This window comes from Rhinopithecus bieti, unplaced genomic scaffold (genome assembly GCF_001698545.2).
Source record: "Rhinopithecus bieti isolate Rb0 unplaced genomic scaffold, ASM169854v2 scaffold_8783, whole genome shotgun sequence".
Classification (NCBI taxonomy): Eukaryota; Metazoa; Chordata; class Mammalia; order Primates; family Cercopithecidae; genus Rhinopithecus; species Rhinopithecus bieti.
The window spans coordinates 2,782,505-2,800,054 of record NW_016806197.1 but is presented as its reverse complement, the minus strand read 5'-3'; the positions used below and the strand labels follow the sequence as shown (position 1 = coordinate 2,800,054).

Sequence of the window (17,550 nt, the reverse complement as noted above, 5' to 3'; positions counted from 1 at the left end):
AACAATCACATACAAGTGTTTATATGGACCTATGTTTTCATTTCTCTTGGGTATATACCTAGGGATGGAATTGCTGAGCTGTACGATAACTGCTTAACTTTTTGAGGCACTGCCAGACTCTTCTAAAGCAGCTAGCCGCACCATTTTATATTCCCACCAGCGTGTATGGGGTTCTGTTTTCTCCACATCCTTGCAACACTTGTCATATGTTTTATCGTCATCCTGTAGTAGGTGTGAAATGGTGTCTCATTTTGGTTTTGATTTGCATTTCCATGATGACTACTGATGTTGAACATCTCATGTGTTTATCAGTCATTTGTATATCTTCTTAGAAATGTCTTTTTTGGCTGGGCGTGGTGGCTCACGCCTGTAATCCCAGCACTTTGGGAGGTGGAGGCGAGCAGATCACCTGAGGTCAATGTATTCCCTCTTGGGCAAAAGAGCGAGACTGTCTTTTAGAAAACAACAACAACAAAAAAAATCTTAAAATATTCATACCTACTGACACATAACTCTACTTCTAAGAAATTATCCTAAAGAAATAATTACAAATGCATACAAAGATTTAGGTAAGAGGATATTCACTGCAGCATTAATAGTAAAGGTAATTATTTAATAACTAAGTTACAGTATATATATTTTAGGCAATTTATATGGTACCCTAAAATTTTACCTTTAACAGATAAGAAAGTTGATGGAAAATTGCTATTATTACATAGTCTTTATGCTTTATACAACTTTGTGATTAATATCTGCTAAGAGTCTTGGTCTTATATCTAGAATATAAAGAAAGTATCTACCACTCAACAAAAGACAATCAAATTTAAAAATGGGTAAAGGAACCAGAAAGACATTTCTTTTGAGATGAAGTCTCGAAGTCTCGCTCTTGTCCCCCAGGCTGGAGTGCAATGGCGCCATCTCGGCTCACTGCAACCTCTGCCTCCCAGATTCAAGCGATTCTTCTGCCTCAGTCTCCCAAGTAGCTGGGATTACAGGCGCCTGCCACCACGCCTGGCTAATTTTGTATTTTTAGTAGAGATGGGGTTTCACCAGCTGGTCAGGCTGGTCTCGAATTGCTGACCTCAGGTGATCTGCTCGCCTCCACCTCCCAAAGTGCTGGGATTACAGGCGTGAGCCACCACGCCCAGCCAAAAAAGACATTTCTAAGAAGATATACAAATGACTGATAAACACATGAGATGTTCAACATCAGTAGTCATCATGGAAATGCAAATCAAAACCAAAATGAGACACCATTTCACACCTACTACAGGATGACGATAAAACATATGACAAGTGTTGCAAGGATGTGGAGAAAACAGAACCCCATACACGCTGGTATTGCTCTCATGGCTCACTACAGCCTCAGCCTCCTGGGCTCAAGAGATCCTCCCACCTCAGCCCCATCCAAGTAGCTGGGACTGCAGGCACACACCACCACACCTGGCTGATTTTTGTATTTTTGTAGAGACGGGGTGCCCAGGCTGGTCTTGAACTCCTGAGCTCAAGCAGCCCCTCCGCTTTGGCCTCCCAAAGTGCAGGATTACAGACATGAGCCAATGCATCTGGACATATTTTAAGGTTTAGAAGATACACATCTCTTCAAAAAGCTTATACCAGTTTGTACTTTAGCAACCATGACACATATAAGAATGCTTTTCCTAACATTGGATATTGCTAGTAAGTTTGGATATTTTGAAATTTTTAATTGCTTTTTAAATTTCTATGCATAATTATCTTGCAGGATATGATAAGAGAAATCACTACCATAAAAAGCTTCTGCTTGTCCTGCCATAATGGGCAACTTCTAATTCAACTTATTTTGAAAATGATTGTGTGTCTTTTTATACATGTCCTATAAAATTTTCTGTATATTAGTTGTTTACAGATTTGCCAAAATCGGTTTGGCTGCTTCTCTGGGGAAGGGGAGGGGATGTTGCAGGTGTAAATCTGGCTACCTTGCCAGGAATGGGTGTAGGTAATATAGATAGTGCAAATTAAGATGAACTATTACTGCTTTCTTTCATGTATTCCTTCGACATTGAGTGCCTAATCTGTGCCAAGTATTAATACTATTCTAGGCATTGGGGGATACAGCAGTGAGCAAAAGGGCCAAAATCCTTGCCTTCATTAAGCTTTCATTCTAGTAGATGAGATAGACAATAAAAAAGATAAAGTACTTTGGGCCAGGCACAATGGCTCACGCCTATAATCTCAACACTTTGGGAGTCCAGCGTTGGTGGATTGGTTGAGCCCAGGAGTTTGACCAGCCTAGGCAATATAGTGAGACCTTGTCTCTACTAAATAGAAAAATGGTGGCATGTGCCTGTAGTCCCAGCTGCTCAGGAGGCCGAGGTGTGAGGATTGCTTGAGCTCAGTAGATTGAGGCTGCAGTGAGTGGTAATTGTGCCACTATATTCCAGCCTGGGTGACGGAGCAAGACACTGTCTCAAAAAACAAAAAGAGAAAAAAAAACAGTACATTGGACAGTGCTAAGGAGAAAAAAGGCACAGGAGGGTAGTGTTCCTAAAGTCTAGAGAGGAGGGGTGAAATTTGAGGTAGGGTGGTCAGGGGAGACGTCATTGACTTGTATAAAGACCTGAAGGCAGTGAGGAACCAGCTATATGAACACATGAGAAGAGCATTTTAAGTTCTTTTGGAAACTCACTTTTAGAATAATCTGTGTTCTCTGTGTTTTGTTTTAACAGAAGCTAGTATTACTAGCTTGAAACAAGCCGCCCTGGTTAAAGCCCCTCTCATTCCGACTTTGAACACAATTGTTCAGTATCTAGACCTTACTCCAAATCAGGAATACTTGTTTGAAAGGATCAAAGGTAATTATTGTTTGGAAGAGGAAAAAATGAGAGCTTTTTTACTACACTGGAATTTATCAGTACAGATTAACAAGGAAAAACCATTTTAATTAAAAGTATATTTTATGTCTTATAAATACATGTTAATTTTGGCTTAATAATTTTATTTTGTGTAGGAGACTTAAATATGAGCTAAATGGGCTCCAGTGAATATTTCAATCATTTCCTACTTTTAGACTCGTAAGAATGGGTGCCACTAAGACGTTCTTTATATTTCCAGCATGCTGAGCCTTATTTCTCTTAATTTTTATGATTCCTATTTAATAAATTCCTTCCTTATATTTCTGTTATATTCTTATTATTTGGGGTGGAAGATGTGCTCTTCTGAGGAGATTGACTTGAGAATCAGGAAATGTAGCCTCCCTGACACCCCCATACACCCTCTATGCCTCTCTACTTACAGAGCAATTCATAAAGTTAGAATTTTTTTAAATTTGAATAAACTTTTAAAGGTTCTCATGACTAAGACAAGTTTTAGAAATAGTATTCAAATTTATCATAAATCTTAATTTGAAAATATTATAGTGTTCTCCCTTTCCCCTAAGGTTAGAGCAGGGTTCAGGAATAAACATTTTCATGACTTTTAAAACATTTTATATAAGGAGAATTTCAAACATACACAATACTAGACAAAATAGTATACACACGCCTCTTGTACACATCACCCAGCCCCAACAATCACTAGTCCCTGGCCAGCCCCTGCCCTATCCATACCCCATCCACTTTCTTCCTGTATTATGTGAAGCAAGCCCTCATGTCATTATCAGTTCATTTGTAAATATTTCTTTGTATATCACTAAAAGATAAGCCTCCCGCGACCCCCTGCTTTTGAGACAGGGTCTTGCTATGTTGCCTAGGGTGGTCTCCAACTCCTAGGCTTAAGCAGTCCTCCCACCACAGCCTCCCAAAGTGCCAGGATTATAGACATGAACCACCGTGTCCCACTGAGCCTTTAGAAAACTGATACAACCATACATAACAACAATACAATTATCATTCTTTTCTTTTTTTTTTTTTTTTTTTTTTTTTTCTTGAGATGGAGTCTCTCTCTGTCGCCCAGGCTGGAGTGGTGCTGGGCAATCTTTTGGCTCACTGCAACCTCCACCTCCCAGGTTCAAGTGATTCTCCTGCCTCAGCCTCCTGAGTAGCTGGGATTACAGGCACGCACCACCATGCCCCAGCTAATTTTTGTATTTTTAGTAGAGACGGGGTTTCACCATGTTGGTCAGGCTAGTCTTGAACTCCTGACCTCATGATCCATCCACCTCAGCCTCCCAAAGTGCTGGGATTACAGTCGTGAGTCACCGCACCTGGCCACAATTATCATTCTTAATATTCTTTTTTTTTTTTTTGAGACAGGGCTCACTCTGTCACCCAGGCTGGAGTGCAGTAATGGCGCTAGTGCAGGAGTGTATAGACCTTGCAGCCTTGAACTCCTGGCTATGGCAATCCTCCCTCCTCAGCCTCCCAAAGTGCTGGGATTATAGGAGTGAGCCACCATGCTGCCTAGCCCTAATATTTCCTGTGTTATGAGATATTAAGTCTGTTCAAATTTCCAGCTATCTCATAAAAATACATAATTTTTTGGCAATGTTTGTTTGAATTGGGATTCGAATATTATAATACATTGCAATTGGTTATTTCAGTTTATTTTAAGCTATATGCTTCCCATCCACCCTCTTTTTTTTCCCTTTGCAATTTATTTGTCATAAGAACTGGATTGTTTGTCTTGTAGAGGTTCCCATAGTGTGGGTTTTGCTGAATGCATCCCTATGGTGTAGTTTACATACAGGGGTGTAGTGTACATAACCCCTTCTCTTTCCCATAAATTCATGTTTGAGTGTTTTGGCAAGATTGCCTTGTAGTTAGCAGAGTATTTGTACATCCAAAAAAAGAGTCTGTGTATGTACACATATATACAAAGTATATAAAGGTTTTATATCAAATATACAAAAAAGCTTAAAAGAATACACTGGGCCAGGCACAGTGGCTCATGCCTGTAATCCCAGCACTTTGGGAGGCCGAGGCAGGTGGATCACAAGGTCAGGAAATCAAGACCATCCTGGCTAACATGGTGAAACCCCGTCTCTACTAAAAATAAAAATTAAAAAATTAGCCGGGCGTGGTGGCAGGCGCCTGTAATCCCAGCTACTCGGGAGGCTGAGGCAGGACTGTGGCGTGAACAACCCGGGAGGCGGAGCTTGCAGTGAGCCAAGATCACACCACTGCCTGCACTCCAGCCTGGGCGACAGAGACAGACTCCGTCTCAAAAAAAATACAGTGAACACTCTCCTGTTCTAGATTGGATAGTTAGCAACCTTTTGACATATTTGATTCTTTCTTTCTACATATATATACACACACACATTTTTTTTCTTGCTGTGCCATTTGAAAGTACATTGAAAGTACTTTTAGCATGCATTCTCCTACCTAACCATAATACAATTATCATACCTTAAAAAAATAATAATTTTCTGATATTGAATATATTATCCATATTCAAATTTTCCCTACCCATCGACTTTTTTTTTAAGAAGCCAGAATAGTAGTCAGATAAATCTAAAATCCCACATTTTGAATTTATCTGATTTCTTCAGGGACATGTTTATCTTTTATATCTTATATAAAAAAGAAATATCTTATATTTCTTTAGGTTTGGGTGTTCTGATCGAGTTTTAAAATGATTTGCTTCCCTTATTATATTCCTTTAGCCTTTTTTTTTTCTTTTTTGCATACTCTTAGCTTTTAAAATTTCACCTTGTTGCCACAGAACTCTCTCAGGGAGGTTGTATGAGCTCATTTCGATGGAACAGAGGTGGTGACTTCAAAGGACGAAAGTGGGATACAGACCTGCCCACCGATTCTGCTGTAAGTCCCTAAATTCATTCATTCGTTTATTTATTGTTGATTGACTGACAGACACAGGGTCTCACTCTGTCACCCAGGCTGTAGTGCAGTGGCATAGTCACGTCTCACTGCAGCTTTGATCTCCCAGGGCTCAAGTGCTCCTCCCAGCTCAGCCTCCCAAGTAGCTGGGACTAGGCCTGAGCCACCACACCCAGTTAATTTTTTAAATTTTTTGTAGAGACGGGGTCTCACTTTTTTGCCCAGGCTGGTCTCGAAGTCCTGGGTTCAAGTGATCCCCTTGCCTCAGCTTCCCGAAGTGCTGGGTTTACAGACATGAGCTACTGTGCCTGACCCTTAGATTTATTTTGTTTTTTCAGTTTAATGTTTCCGTTACTGGATTTATGTGTTTTGTTTTGCCTATCATAAGAATAAGTATTAAAAAATAATTTAGAAAATAAGGTATTTATAATAGTATCAGCATGTTCGCCCAACCACTGTTAATATTTTGTGTATTTTTTCCTTTTACTTGGTTGCTACTATTTTTTAATGTTTTATCATTTTGTAATTCTCCTGTATGTAAAATTATGTATTCTTCCACTTCTGTAATATTTAGGGGTTTTTTTTTACTTCAACCTCCCCTACCTAGATATTTTTTCATTATTACACACTGTCATTTAACTATTCTCCTATAGTGGACCTGAAAGTTTGAGACACTTTTGGTAGAGAAGGGATATTTACTTGTTTTTTTGATCTTAAGTAATACAGCATGCAAATAGTGTGATGCGCATTGCTTTCTTGGGATTGTCACTTTAAGAGAGACTCCTAGAATTATATTTAGGAGATCAAAGAACATAAATGTTCTTGTGTGCTTACGAGTTTTCAAAATTATGTTCTCTCTTTTTTTTTTTATAGTGACTGTTACGGGTGAAAATTAAGTTTTATGTTGAGATTCAGATTGAGAATTGAATGTATTTTATCTTGGTTTTGCTATTAACTGTGTTGGTATGAATGATCCACTTAGCAAAAAACTAAGAATGCCCTGCTTTTCTAGGGTTGCTATGGAAAACTAAAATGTAGATCAAATATGTAGGGAATGGGAGTCTGGTGTTTAAGCCCCACCCTCCACCCCTACCCTCAACAGATAATGGTAACTTTGTAGGCTGGAGTATTTAAACTTTTCAATTTGAAAAGGAAACCTTCCCATCAAAATATAGACTGATTTGATGGCAAATATCTTTTTCTATTTTAAATTTTGAGTAGATTATTTGAATTAAGCCTAGCTTCATGTCTTAAACACATTGAATTCCTTTATGATTTAGGAGAGGAATTAGTGAATTCCTTATCTTTATAGGAAATAATACTTTCAATTAAAAGAATAGGTGTGCTACCTGAAGTATGTGTTCTTATCTTTTTATTCTACAGATTTTATCTTGTAAATCTAACCATTTGACAGCATTTTTCTCATTCACTCTTTAGAGAAAAATTTTTTAATTGGAATCGTTATAAATACAGATGTTTCTAAAGGGCTACATCCATGCTAGATTTTCATGCTGACTTAAAAAAATTATTTCTTCATCCTCAGATCATCATGCATGTATTTTGCACCTACCTTGACTCCAGATTACCTCCACATCCGAAGTATCCCGACGGAAAAACTTTTACTTCTCAGCACTTTGTTCAGACACCAAATAAACCAGGTATAAACCTCTCCTAAAAGAATGTGTTGAGATTTTCACACAAAATATCTCTGGGGGTTTGGTTTTTTAATGCAGCATATTTCCTTCCTTTACAGATGTTACGAATGAGAATGTTTTTTGCATTTATCAGAGTGCCATCAACCCTCCCNCTGGGCGACAGAGACAGACTCCGTCTCAAAAAAAATACAGTGAACACTCTCCTGTTCTAGATTGGATAGTTAGCAACCTTTTGACATATTTGATTCTTTCTTTCTACATATATATACACACACACATTTTTTTTCTTGCTGTGCCATTTGAAAGTACATTGAAAGTACTTTTTAGCATGCATTCTCCTACCTAACCATAATACAATTATCATACCTTAAAAAAATAATAATTTTCTGATATTGAATATATTATCCATATTCAAATTTTCCCTACCCATCGACTTTTTTTTTAAGAAGCCAGAATAGTAGTCAGATAAATCTAAAATCCCACATTTTGAATTTATCTGATTTCTTCAGGGACATGTTTATCTTTTTATATCTTATATAAAAAAGAAATATCTTATATTTCTTTAGGTTTGGGTGTTCTGATCGAGTTTTAAAAATGATTTGCTTCCCTTATTATATTCCTTTAGCCTTTTTTTTTTCTTTTTTGCATACTCTTAGCTTTTAAAAATTTCACCTTGTTGCCACAGAACTCTCTCAGGGAGGTTGTATGAGCTCATTTCGATGGAACAGAGGTGGTGACTTCAAAGGACGAAAGTGGGATACAGACCTGCCCACCGATTCTGCTGTAAGTCCCTAAATTCATTCATTCGTTTATTTATTGTTGATTGACTGACAGACACAGGGTCTCACTCTGTCACCCAGGCTGTAGTGCAGTGGCATAGTCACGTCTCACTGCAGCTTTGATCTCCCAGGGCTCAAGTGCTCCTCCCAGCTCAGCCTCCCAAGTAGCTGGGACTAGGCCTGAGCCACCACACCCAGTTAATTTTTTAAATTTTTTGTAGAGACGGGGTCTCACTTTTTTGCCCAGGCTGGTCTCGAAGTCCTGGGTTCAAGTGATCCCCTTGCCTCAGCTTCCCGAAGTGCTGGGTTTACAGACATGAGCTACTGTGCCTGACCCTTAGATTTATTTTGTTTTTTCAGTTTAATGTTTCCGTTACTGGATTTATGTGTTTTTGTTTTGCCTATCATAAGAATAAGTATTAAAAAATAATTTAGAAAATAAGGTATTTATAATAGTATCAGCATGTTCGCCCAACCACTGTTAATATTTTTGTGTATTTTTTCCTTTTACTTGGTTGCTACTATTTTTTAATGTTTTTATCATTTTGTAATTCTCCTGTATGTAAAATTATGTATTCTTCCACTTCTGTAATATTTAGGGGTTTTTTTTTACTTCAACCTCCCCCTACCTAGATATTTTTTCATTATTACACACTGTCATTTAACTATTCTCCTATAGTGGACCTGAAAGTTTGAGACACTTTTGGTAGAGAAGGGATATTTACTTGTTTTTTTGATCTTAAGTAATACAGCATGCAAATAGTGTGATGCGCATTGCTTTCTTGGGATTGTCACTTTAAGAGAGACTCCTAGAATTATATTTAGGAGATCAAAGAACATAAATGTTCTTGTGTGCTTACGAGTTTTTCAAAATTATGTTCTCTCTTTTTTTTTTTATAGTGACTGTTACGGGTGAAAATTAAGTTTTATGTTGAGATTCAGATTGAGAATTGAATGTATTTTATCTTGGTTTTGCTATTAACTGTGTTGGTATGAATGATCCACTTAGCAAAAAACTAAGAATGCCCTGCTTTTCTAGGGTTGCTATGGAAAACTAAAAATGTAGATCAAATATGTAGGGAATGGGAGTCTGGTGTTTAAGCCCCACCCTCCACCCCTACCCTCAACAGATAATGGTAACTTTGTAGGCTGGAGTATTTAAACTTTTTCAATTTGAAAAGGAAACCTTCCCATCAAAATATAGACTGATTTGATGGCAAATATCTTTTTCTATTTTAAATTTTGAGTAGATTATTTGAATTAAGCCTAGCTTCATGTCTTAAACACATTGAATTCCTTTATGATTTAGGAGAGGAATTAGTGAATTCCTTATCTTTATAGGAAATAATACTTTCAATTAAAAGAATAGGTGTGCTACCTGAAGTATGTGTTCTTATCTTTTATTCTACAGATTTTATCTTGTAAATCTAACCATTTGACAGCATTTTCTCATTCACTCTTTAGAGAAAATTTTTTAATTGGAATCGTTATAAATACAGATGTTTCTAAAGGGCTACATCCATGCTAGATTTTCATGCTGACTTAAAAAAATTATTTCTTCATCCTCAGATCATCATGCATGTATTTTGCACCTACCTTGACTCCAGATTACCTCCACATCCGAAGTATCCCGACGGAAAACTTTTACTTCTCAGCACTTTGTTCAGACACCAAATAAACCAGGTATAAACCTCTCCTAAAAGAATGTGTTGAGATTTTCACACAAAATATCTCTGGGGTTTGGTTTTTTAATGCAGCATATTTCCTTCCTTTACAGATGTTACGAATGAGAATGTTTTTTGCATTTATCAGAGTGCCATCAACCCTCCCCATTATGAGCTCATCTACCAGCGTCATGTATACAACCTGCCAAAGGTATTTCTATATACAGAAGATGTTACAGAATGTCTTGGGTGATTTGCTTTGATGATGTTTTTAAAATTATAATCTCATGTTAATAGAAGAAGTAAATTTTTTAAATTAGGGAAAATGTGTTTCATACATACATATTTCTTACTATAAAAGTAATATGTGCTTAATTTGGGAAAGTATAAAGAATAAGGAGGAAACTGACTCATTCCATTACCTAAGGCAGCCATTGTTGATTTTTTGCTTGGTATATTGCCTTTTGGTAAATTTCATTTTGGTCTTATGTCTCTTTTTAGAGGCAGAGTCTAGCTCTGTCACCCAGGCTGGAGTGCAGTGGCATGATCATAGCTCATTGTAGCCTTGAACTCATGGGCCCAAGAAGTCCTTCCACCTCAGCCCCCCAAGTAGCTAGGACTACAAGCACATACTGGTATACCTGGCCAATTTGTTTTTTGTAGAGACAGAGTCTCTCCATGTTAACTCAGGCTGGTCCTGTACCCCTGGCCTTAAGCCCCACCTTGGCCTCCTAAAGTGCTGGAATTACAGGTGTGAGCCATTGCACCTGGCCCTTTCTTTATATTTTTTATGGGCTAAAATGATTTATGTAGTTTTATATCTGCTTTTAAATATTAGCTTATAGCATAATTTTCCATACTATTAAAAAATCTTCATAAATTTTTTGTTTGTTTTTATTGTTGTTGTTGTTGTTTTTGAGATAGAGTCTCACTGTTACCCAGGCTGGAGTGCAGTGGCGCAATCTCGACTCACTGCAACCTCTGCTTCCTGGGTTCCAGCAATTCTCCTGCCTCGGCCTCCTGAGTAGCTGGGATTACAGGCACCCACCACCACGCCCGGCTATTTTTTTGTATTTTAGTAGAGATAAGGTTTCACCATGTTGCCCAGGCTGAAACTCCTGAGCTCAGGCAGTCTGCCCACCTCGGCCTCCCCAAGTGCTGGGATTGCAGGCATAAGCCACCATGCCCAGCCTAAAAATAGTTCTTAATGGCTGTAAAAAAAACTTCACTAGTATAATTTATTCAACCACTTCTCTACTCTTGTACATTTTGGGTATTTCTAATTTTTTATTATAAATACTACTGAAAAGGCGGAGGCAGGCGGATCACGAGGTCAGGAGATCGAGACCATGCTGGCTAACACGGTGAAACCCCATCTCTACTAAAAATACAAAAAAATTAGCCAGGCATGGCTGGCAGTGTGCGCCTTTAGTCCCAGCTGCTGAGGAGGCTGAGGCAGGAGAATGGTGTGAACCCGGGAGGCGGAGCTTGCAGTGAGCCGAGATTGCGCCACTGCACTCCAGCCTGGGTGACAGAGCAAGACTCTGTCTCAAAAAAGTAAAATAAAATAAAATAAAAATAAATAATGCTGAAAATGTATCTTCATGCATACAGCTATCTGCATTCCTTTAGCCCAGAGTTCTAAAAGTGGAATTCTAGGTCAAAATATTTTAAGACTTTAAAATAACGTATTACCAAATTACTTTATAATAAAGGTATTGTATCAATTTATACTTCCATTAATGTGTTTTACTTTTTTTGAAGTAGTCTTGCTGTGTTGCTTAGGCTGGTATCACATTCCCGGGTTCAAGCAATCCTCCTGACTCAGCCTCTTGAGTAGCTAAGATTACAATCACATACAAGTTTTTTACTTTTTTTTTTTTTTTTTTTCCTGAGACAGAGTCTTGGTCTGTTGCCCAGGCTGGAGTGCAGTGGTGTGATCTTGGCTCATTGCAACCTCTGCCTCCCAGGTTCAAGCGATTCTCCTGCCTCAGCCTCCCGAGTAGCTGGGACTACAGACGTGTGCCACCACACTTGGCTAATTTTTTTTTTTTTTTTTGTATTTTTAGTAAGAGATGGGGGTTTCACCGTGTTAGCCAGGATGGTTTTGATCTCCTGACCTTATGATCCGCCTGCCTTGCCCTCCCAAAGTGCTGGGATGATAACAGGCATGAGCTGCCACACCCAGCCTGGTTTTTTACTCTTGATTACAAGCATCAGTTCTGTTGATAACCTTTGTAATTATTTTCGTTACCAGCATTTTTACTGAGAAACTTTACATTGGCATAGTGATAAATTGTGCTCTCTATCAGATTCTCAGGAAGATATATTAATTTCTTTCAAGTTTAATATTTTGTCTTTGTATGTAAATACTTTGGGCCATTGAAGTTCTTGTGAATATCCATGCCAATCTTTGTTTTTTAACCACTATCTGTTCTTTTCCTTTTCCTTTTCCTTATAGTGTAAACATTATCTTTTAAAATCATACATTCTCTCAGATTCTTGAGTTAAAACACATTAAATCAGAGTAAATGGGGAAAAGTTAACCTGTAAATTGAAAATCTAAATTTGGAACTGTTTTTACAGACCAAAATTTACATATAATAGTTTGATCTTAGAGCTAGCAATATGCTGCCTAGTATTCCCTTGCAGATAAAATAAATTCATATCTAATATGTTATTTATATGCTAAAGTATATTCTGATATATTTTAAAGTATGACTCAAACCTTTTTTTATCCCAACACTTGTTTATACCATTACTTTGGGGGATAGAGCATTTCTGTGTGTGTAGTGTACAGGGGCACCAACCTCAGAATAGCTCTCCAGGCTCTTCCAGGCCTTAGTAAGTGTTTTTCCCCATGTGTGAAACACAGCCCCCCGGCCCCCCAGTATGTTACCTTTCTGCTCATCTTTCAGGTTGCAGCTTAAAATACAAAAAAAAAAAATTAGCCGGGCATGGTGGCAGGCACCTGTGGTCCCAGCTACTCAGGAGGCTGAGGCAGGAAAATGGTGTGAACCTGGGAGGTAGAGGTTGCAGTGAGCTGAGATCACACCACTGCACTCCACCCTGGTCGACAGAGCAAGACTCCGTCTCAAAACAAAACAAAAAAATCTTTCCCTCAGGGAGGCATTCTGTTGCTAACCAGCCTAAATCAGACACTGCATCTTCATATGTTCCTGTGGCACCTCCTCTCACAGCATTCCTCACGCTTTGTTGTGATTCTTAGTTTACTGTCTGCCTTCCCTACTGGCTCTTAGGTCCTTGATTACATGTATCCTTTCTGTCTTCCTCACTGCAGTATTCCCACTTCCTAACACAAAGCGTGGGTATTTTGTTTAATGAATAAATGAAAGTCTGAATTGTATGGAATTCTGAGTTAGTAGGATATGAATTGATAAGATATACATTTACCTACCAGACTGAATCTTTTTGGTTTGGATTAAATCTTGTCTTTTTTGTCTTTGTTCCAGGGCAGAAATAATATGTTTCATACATTGTTGATGTTTCTCTACGTCATAAAGACCAAAGAGTCAGGAATGCTTGGGTAGGTACTTACGCATTAAAAACGTAAGTAGTTATTTACTGATTTTCTTCCTACGTTAAGATTCTGCAGAAGGCAGCAGCATGTAACTGAAAATTTATGGATTGAACAATAGATAATGGCTTCAGCCCTGTCACAAACTACCTCTGCTATTTTGGGCAATCCATTAACTACCTCCTCAGAACCCATTGGTAAAAGGCAAGTGGACTACATCGTTAGCATTATAGTTGTGTTCCCTGAAGGAATAATTCCGAGATAGATAAAAATTAGACTCTTGCCATTTAAAAAAAAATTTTTTTTTTAAATCTGGAGTCTGTTTTTTTCCAAGCCATTTCATTTCAGACACAAAGCATTCTGCAAAGTGTTTACACTTCCAGAGAGACGGAGTCAGTACCCATTCCATAATATCATTAACTGCAATGGAAAAGTAGTCAGTTGAAATCGTTTACATACTTGGTAACAAAGCTCACATATTGCAAGAAATTCAAAATTTTAGTATTTTCATTTTGATGATTAGAAATTTTAGTGTATTAAATGACATATGAAATAAGTAGACCCCAGCTAAAGCTAGCGATATTTGTAGTGCCTGATCTGGGAGTTGGAAAACCTGGGTTCTGGGTCCAGCTCTGCCATACTAAGTAACCTAAGGCTAATAAAAAAAAAACAACGATATGGGCTTGGAGCAGAAGGGATTGTGATCATTTCCACTTCGGATATGCATGCACCTTTAAGTTTTAGATAGCATCCTGTAAACTCTAATTTAGAGTTTATACATGTCCTAGAACTGTGCTGTCCAGCCACCAGCCCTGTGTGGCACTGAACACTTGAAGCAGGACTAGTCCAAATTGAGGTGCACTAAAGTGTAAAATGTGTAACAGATTTCAAAGACATAGCCCCCAAAAAGTAAGATAACTCCTTAAAAATTGTATATATTTGTTACATATTGAAATACTAGTTTGGATAGATTTAGTTAAGTGGAATATATTCTTAAAATTAATTTGACCTGTTTATTAGGTATCTACTAGAAAATTTAAAATTATGTGGCTTGCATTTGCTGTCCATACCATATTGTATTTTTATTGGACAGCACTGCTATAGAGAAACCAAAGCTCCTGTCTTTATTAGATGCAAAGATTAAAACAGACATGAACAGAAATTTGTAAACAAATATGAACATTTATTAGCTTTTTTTTTTGTGATGGAGTCTCGCTCTGTCGCCCAGGCCGAAGTACAGTGGCACTATCTCAGCTCACTGCAACCTCTGCCTCCCAAGTAGCTGGGACTACAGACGCCCGCCACCATGCCCGGCTATTTTTTGTATTTTTGGTAGAGACGGGGTTTCTCCATGTTGATCTCAAACTCCTGACCTCAGGTGATCCGCCTGCCTGGCCTCCCAAAGTGCTGTAATTACAGGCATGAGTCACCACGCCCAGCTATTAGCTTCTTTTATCATATATTTTTTCCTGTTAGAAAGATTAGGAAACTCACTTTTGTGGGGCATCTAAACTAACAGGGTTTTTTATTTTTAAATTATGAAAATAATGCGGCCGGGCGCGGTGGCTCAAGCCTGTAATCCCAGCACTTTGGGAGGCCAAGACGGGCGGATCACGAGGTCAGGAGATCAAGACCATCCTGGCTAACACGGTGAAACCCTGTCTCTACTAAAAAATACAAAACTAGCCGAGCGAGGTGGCGGGCGCCTGTAGTCCCAGCTACTCGGGAGGCTGAGGCCGGAGAATGGCGTAAACCCGGGAGGCGGAGCTTGCAGTGAGCTGAGATCTGGCCACTGCACTCCAGTCCGGGCGACAGAGCGAGACTCCGCCTCAAAAAAAAAAAAGAAAATAATGCATACTCAGTAGACAAGTATTTAACACAGCAGTGTATAAACTAGAACTAATTTCTAATTATGTGTAGAGACAGTATCTCACTATATTGCCCAGGCTGTGATCCACCCACCTGCCTTGGCCTTCTAACGTACTGGGATTACAGGCATAAGCCACTCCACCTGGCTTTATTTTTGTTTCTTTTGCTTAAAAATGTATTGTATCCAAACATAGTACTTTATGACCTAATTTTTAGTCTTATGGTATATCTTGGACATTCTCCCATGTCAAATTTTCCATAAAATGTCTAGGAACGTTTGGTTATAAATATACTTATATATTAGATGGAATATGGAATTTGATATAAATATGTTGTTAATACATGTCAAGTATTCTTTATCTGAAATGCTTGGAACCAGGAGTGTTTCAGATTTGATTTTCTCCAGTTTTGGAATACTTGCAATAATTACTAACTGAGCATCCCTAATCTAAAACTCCGCAGAATGCTCCAGTGAACATTTCCTTTGAGCATCATGTTGTCACTCAAAAAGTTTTGGGTTTTGGAGCATTTCGGATTTTCAGATTATAGGTGCTTAACCTGTATAATATAAATAAACAATTTTTGGTTTTAATTGAAAACGTATCTTTTCCTCTGTGGATCCAAATTGGTATTTTGATGCATAAATGGTTTGTCATGATAGCATGAGGTTTGAGTGCCATGTACAGTCTGTCATATGCATTAAAATGAAAAAGTGCTTAGTGGAGCAGCACTTTTTCATTTACTGAAATGTAATGAAATTTACTGAAAGGCCAAAAGAAATTGATACAATTTTTAAAGCGCTATCGTCTCTTAATGAGCAACTTATATATCGAAAATTAAGCATTTTAGACTAAAGCTAGTGTTTTAAACTCAGGGGAAAAGCTTAGAAATTATTAACCTTTTGAACATGAATAATTTTTTAAATACATCCTAAAACAAGTAGTTAAAAACTTTCCTATAACTTAAAAGAAATGACTGAGTGGCTCAAATATAGTCCATTTGGATTTATGACCATAAACCCACAGATTGATCCAAATACATTATCAATTTAATGCCAGATATTTGTGCAGTAACAGGAATCAGATGAATGTCCTACTTGCAAAAGGAAAAAAAATCTAGACAGAATTCACTGCACAGTGACTTAAATGTTCTGTTCAGGAAAAAACACTATAAAGTTTAAAGTTAAATGACAAACTGAAACAAAGCATTATTCTGCTATAATATAAGCATTAGTAATTGGATTTGCAAACATAGCAAATCCAAGCTCATATTTGTTATATATAAAGAACATATATGATTTTATTAGAAAAATGGACAAAGGCATGGAAGATTTCTTCATAAAGTGTTTAGACAGCTCCTAAACACAAAAAGATGCTTAGACTCTTGCACAAACAAGTCAAAATTAACTTTTTTTCTATCAGATTTGATATTTATCTGTGTAGGGTCGGTGAGGGTACGAAGAAATGGAAAATACAGTTGATAGAAATTACCTGTTTTGAAGGGCATTTTGGCAGCTTTTACCGAAGTTAATACCTTCTCATAATGTAAAAAGTCATAGAGGGCTAAAAGTTCATGACAGAAATGAGCAATTGCCTGTATTCCCCAAGTCTGCTTCCCAAAGTAGACTGTAGTCCCTCAGTGGCTTTTTCTTCTGTTATTACTCTCATAGTTCCAAATAATAGAGGTATACAGCTCTCTTGATTCTTCAGTTTCAGATATTCTCTATTGATTTTTTTATTTTGTTAGGTGAGTAATTTCTTTCTCTTATAACCCTCTGATTCCCTCAGACTTTGAATACAGTCATATTACTCTCTGGAAGAGAAGTATATGTATTTTTTTTTTATATGCAGTATGATTTAGTTTAATTTTAATAATACACTTATGCAAACTCACTAAAGTATTCCCAGTAGTTAGTAAATTCCTAATTCAAATCAAGTAATACAGTTCTCTGAGAGGCTAGCATCTCCATATCTTCCATCTTTTAAATGTAATTGATACTTTTACTTTAATCTTGCTTGTTAAAATTATTCTGTTAGCTATTACCTGGTGTAATAGTTCTTGTTTACTGACATAAATCTATTTATTCTAAATTTCGGTTTTAAGCATAGCTAAGAAAGTAATTACTGTTACTGGAATTCACCTGATAAACTATGTATAACATAATTCATTGCAATATCACATTAAATATCAGTTAAACATGTATTAATCATAAAGATTTTTGTTACTAGAAAAAGACCTTAAATGCTTGGCAACCAATTCTTTTTTTTTTTTTTTTTTTTTTTTTTT

At 37.5% G+C, this 17,550-nt stretch overlaps 1 protein-coding gene across 1 annotated transcript in view; it reads left to right on the top strand.

Moving 5' to 3' along the window:
- TMEM209 (transmembrane protein 209) overlaps positions 1–17,550 on the top strand; it is a gene marked incomplete at its 5' end in the record, with an annotated part of 46,482 nt that overhangs the window by 26,671 nt on the left and 2,261 nt on the right. The window contains 5 exons of the mRNA XM_017875099.1: positions 2,709–2,834; positions 5,644–5,741; positions 7,303–7,417; positions 9,971–10,068; positions 13,331–13,404. Coding sequence (XP_017730588.1) covers positions 2,709–2,834; positions 5,644–5,741; positions 7,303–7,417; positions 9,971–10,068; positions 13,331–13,404 — 511 coding nt within the window. The remainder of the gene's footprint in view (positions 1–2,708; positions 2,835–5,643; positions 5,742–7,302; positions 7,418–9,970; positions 10,069–13,330; positions 13,405–17,550) is intronic.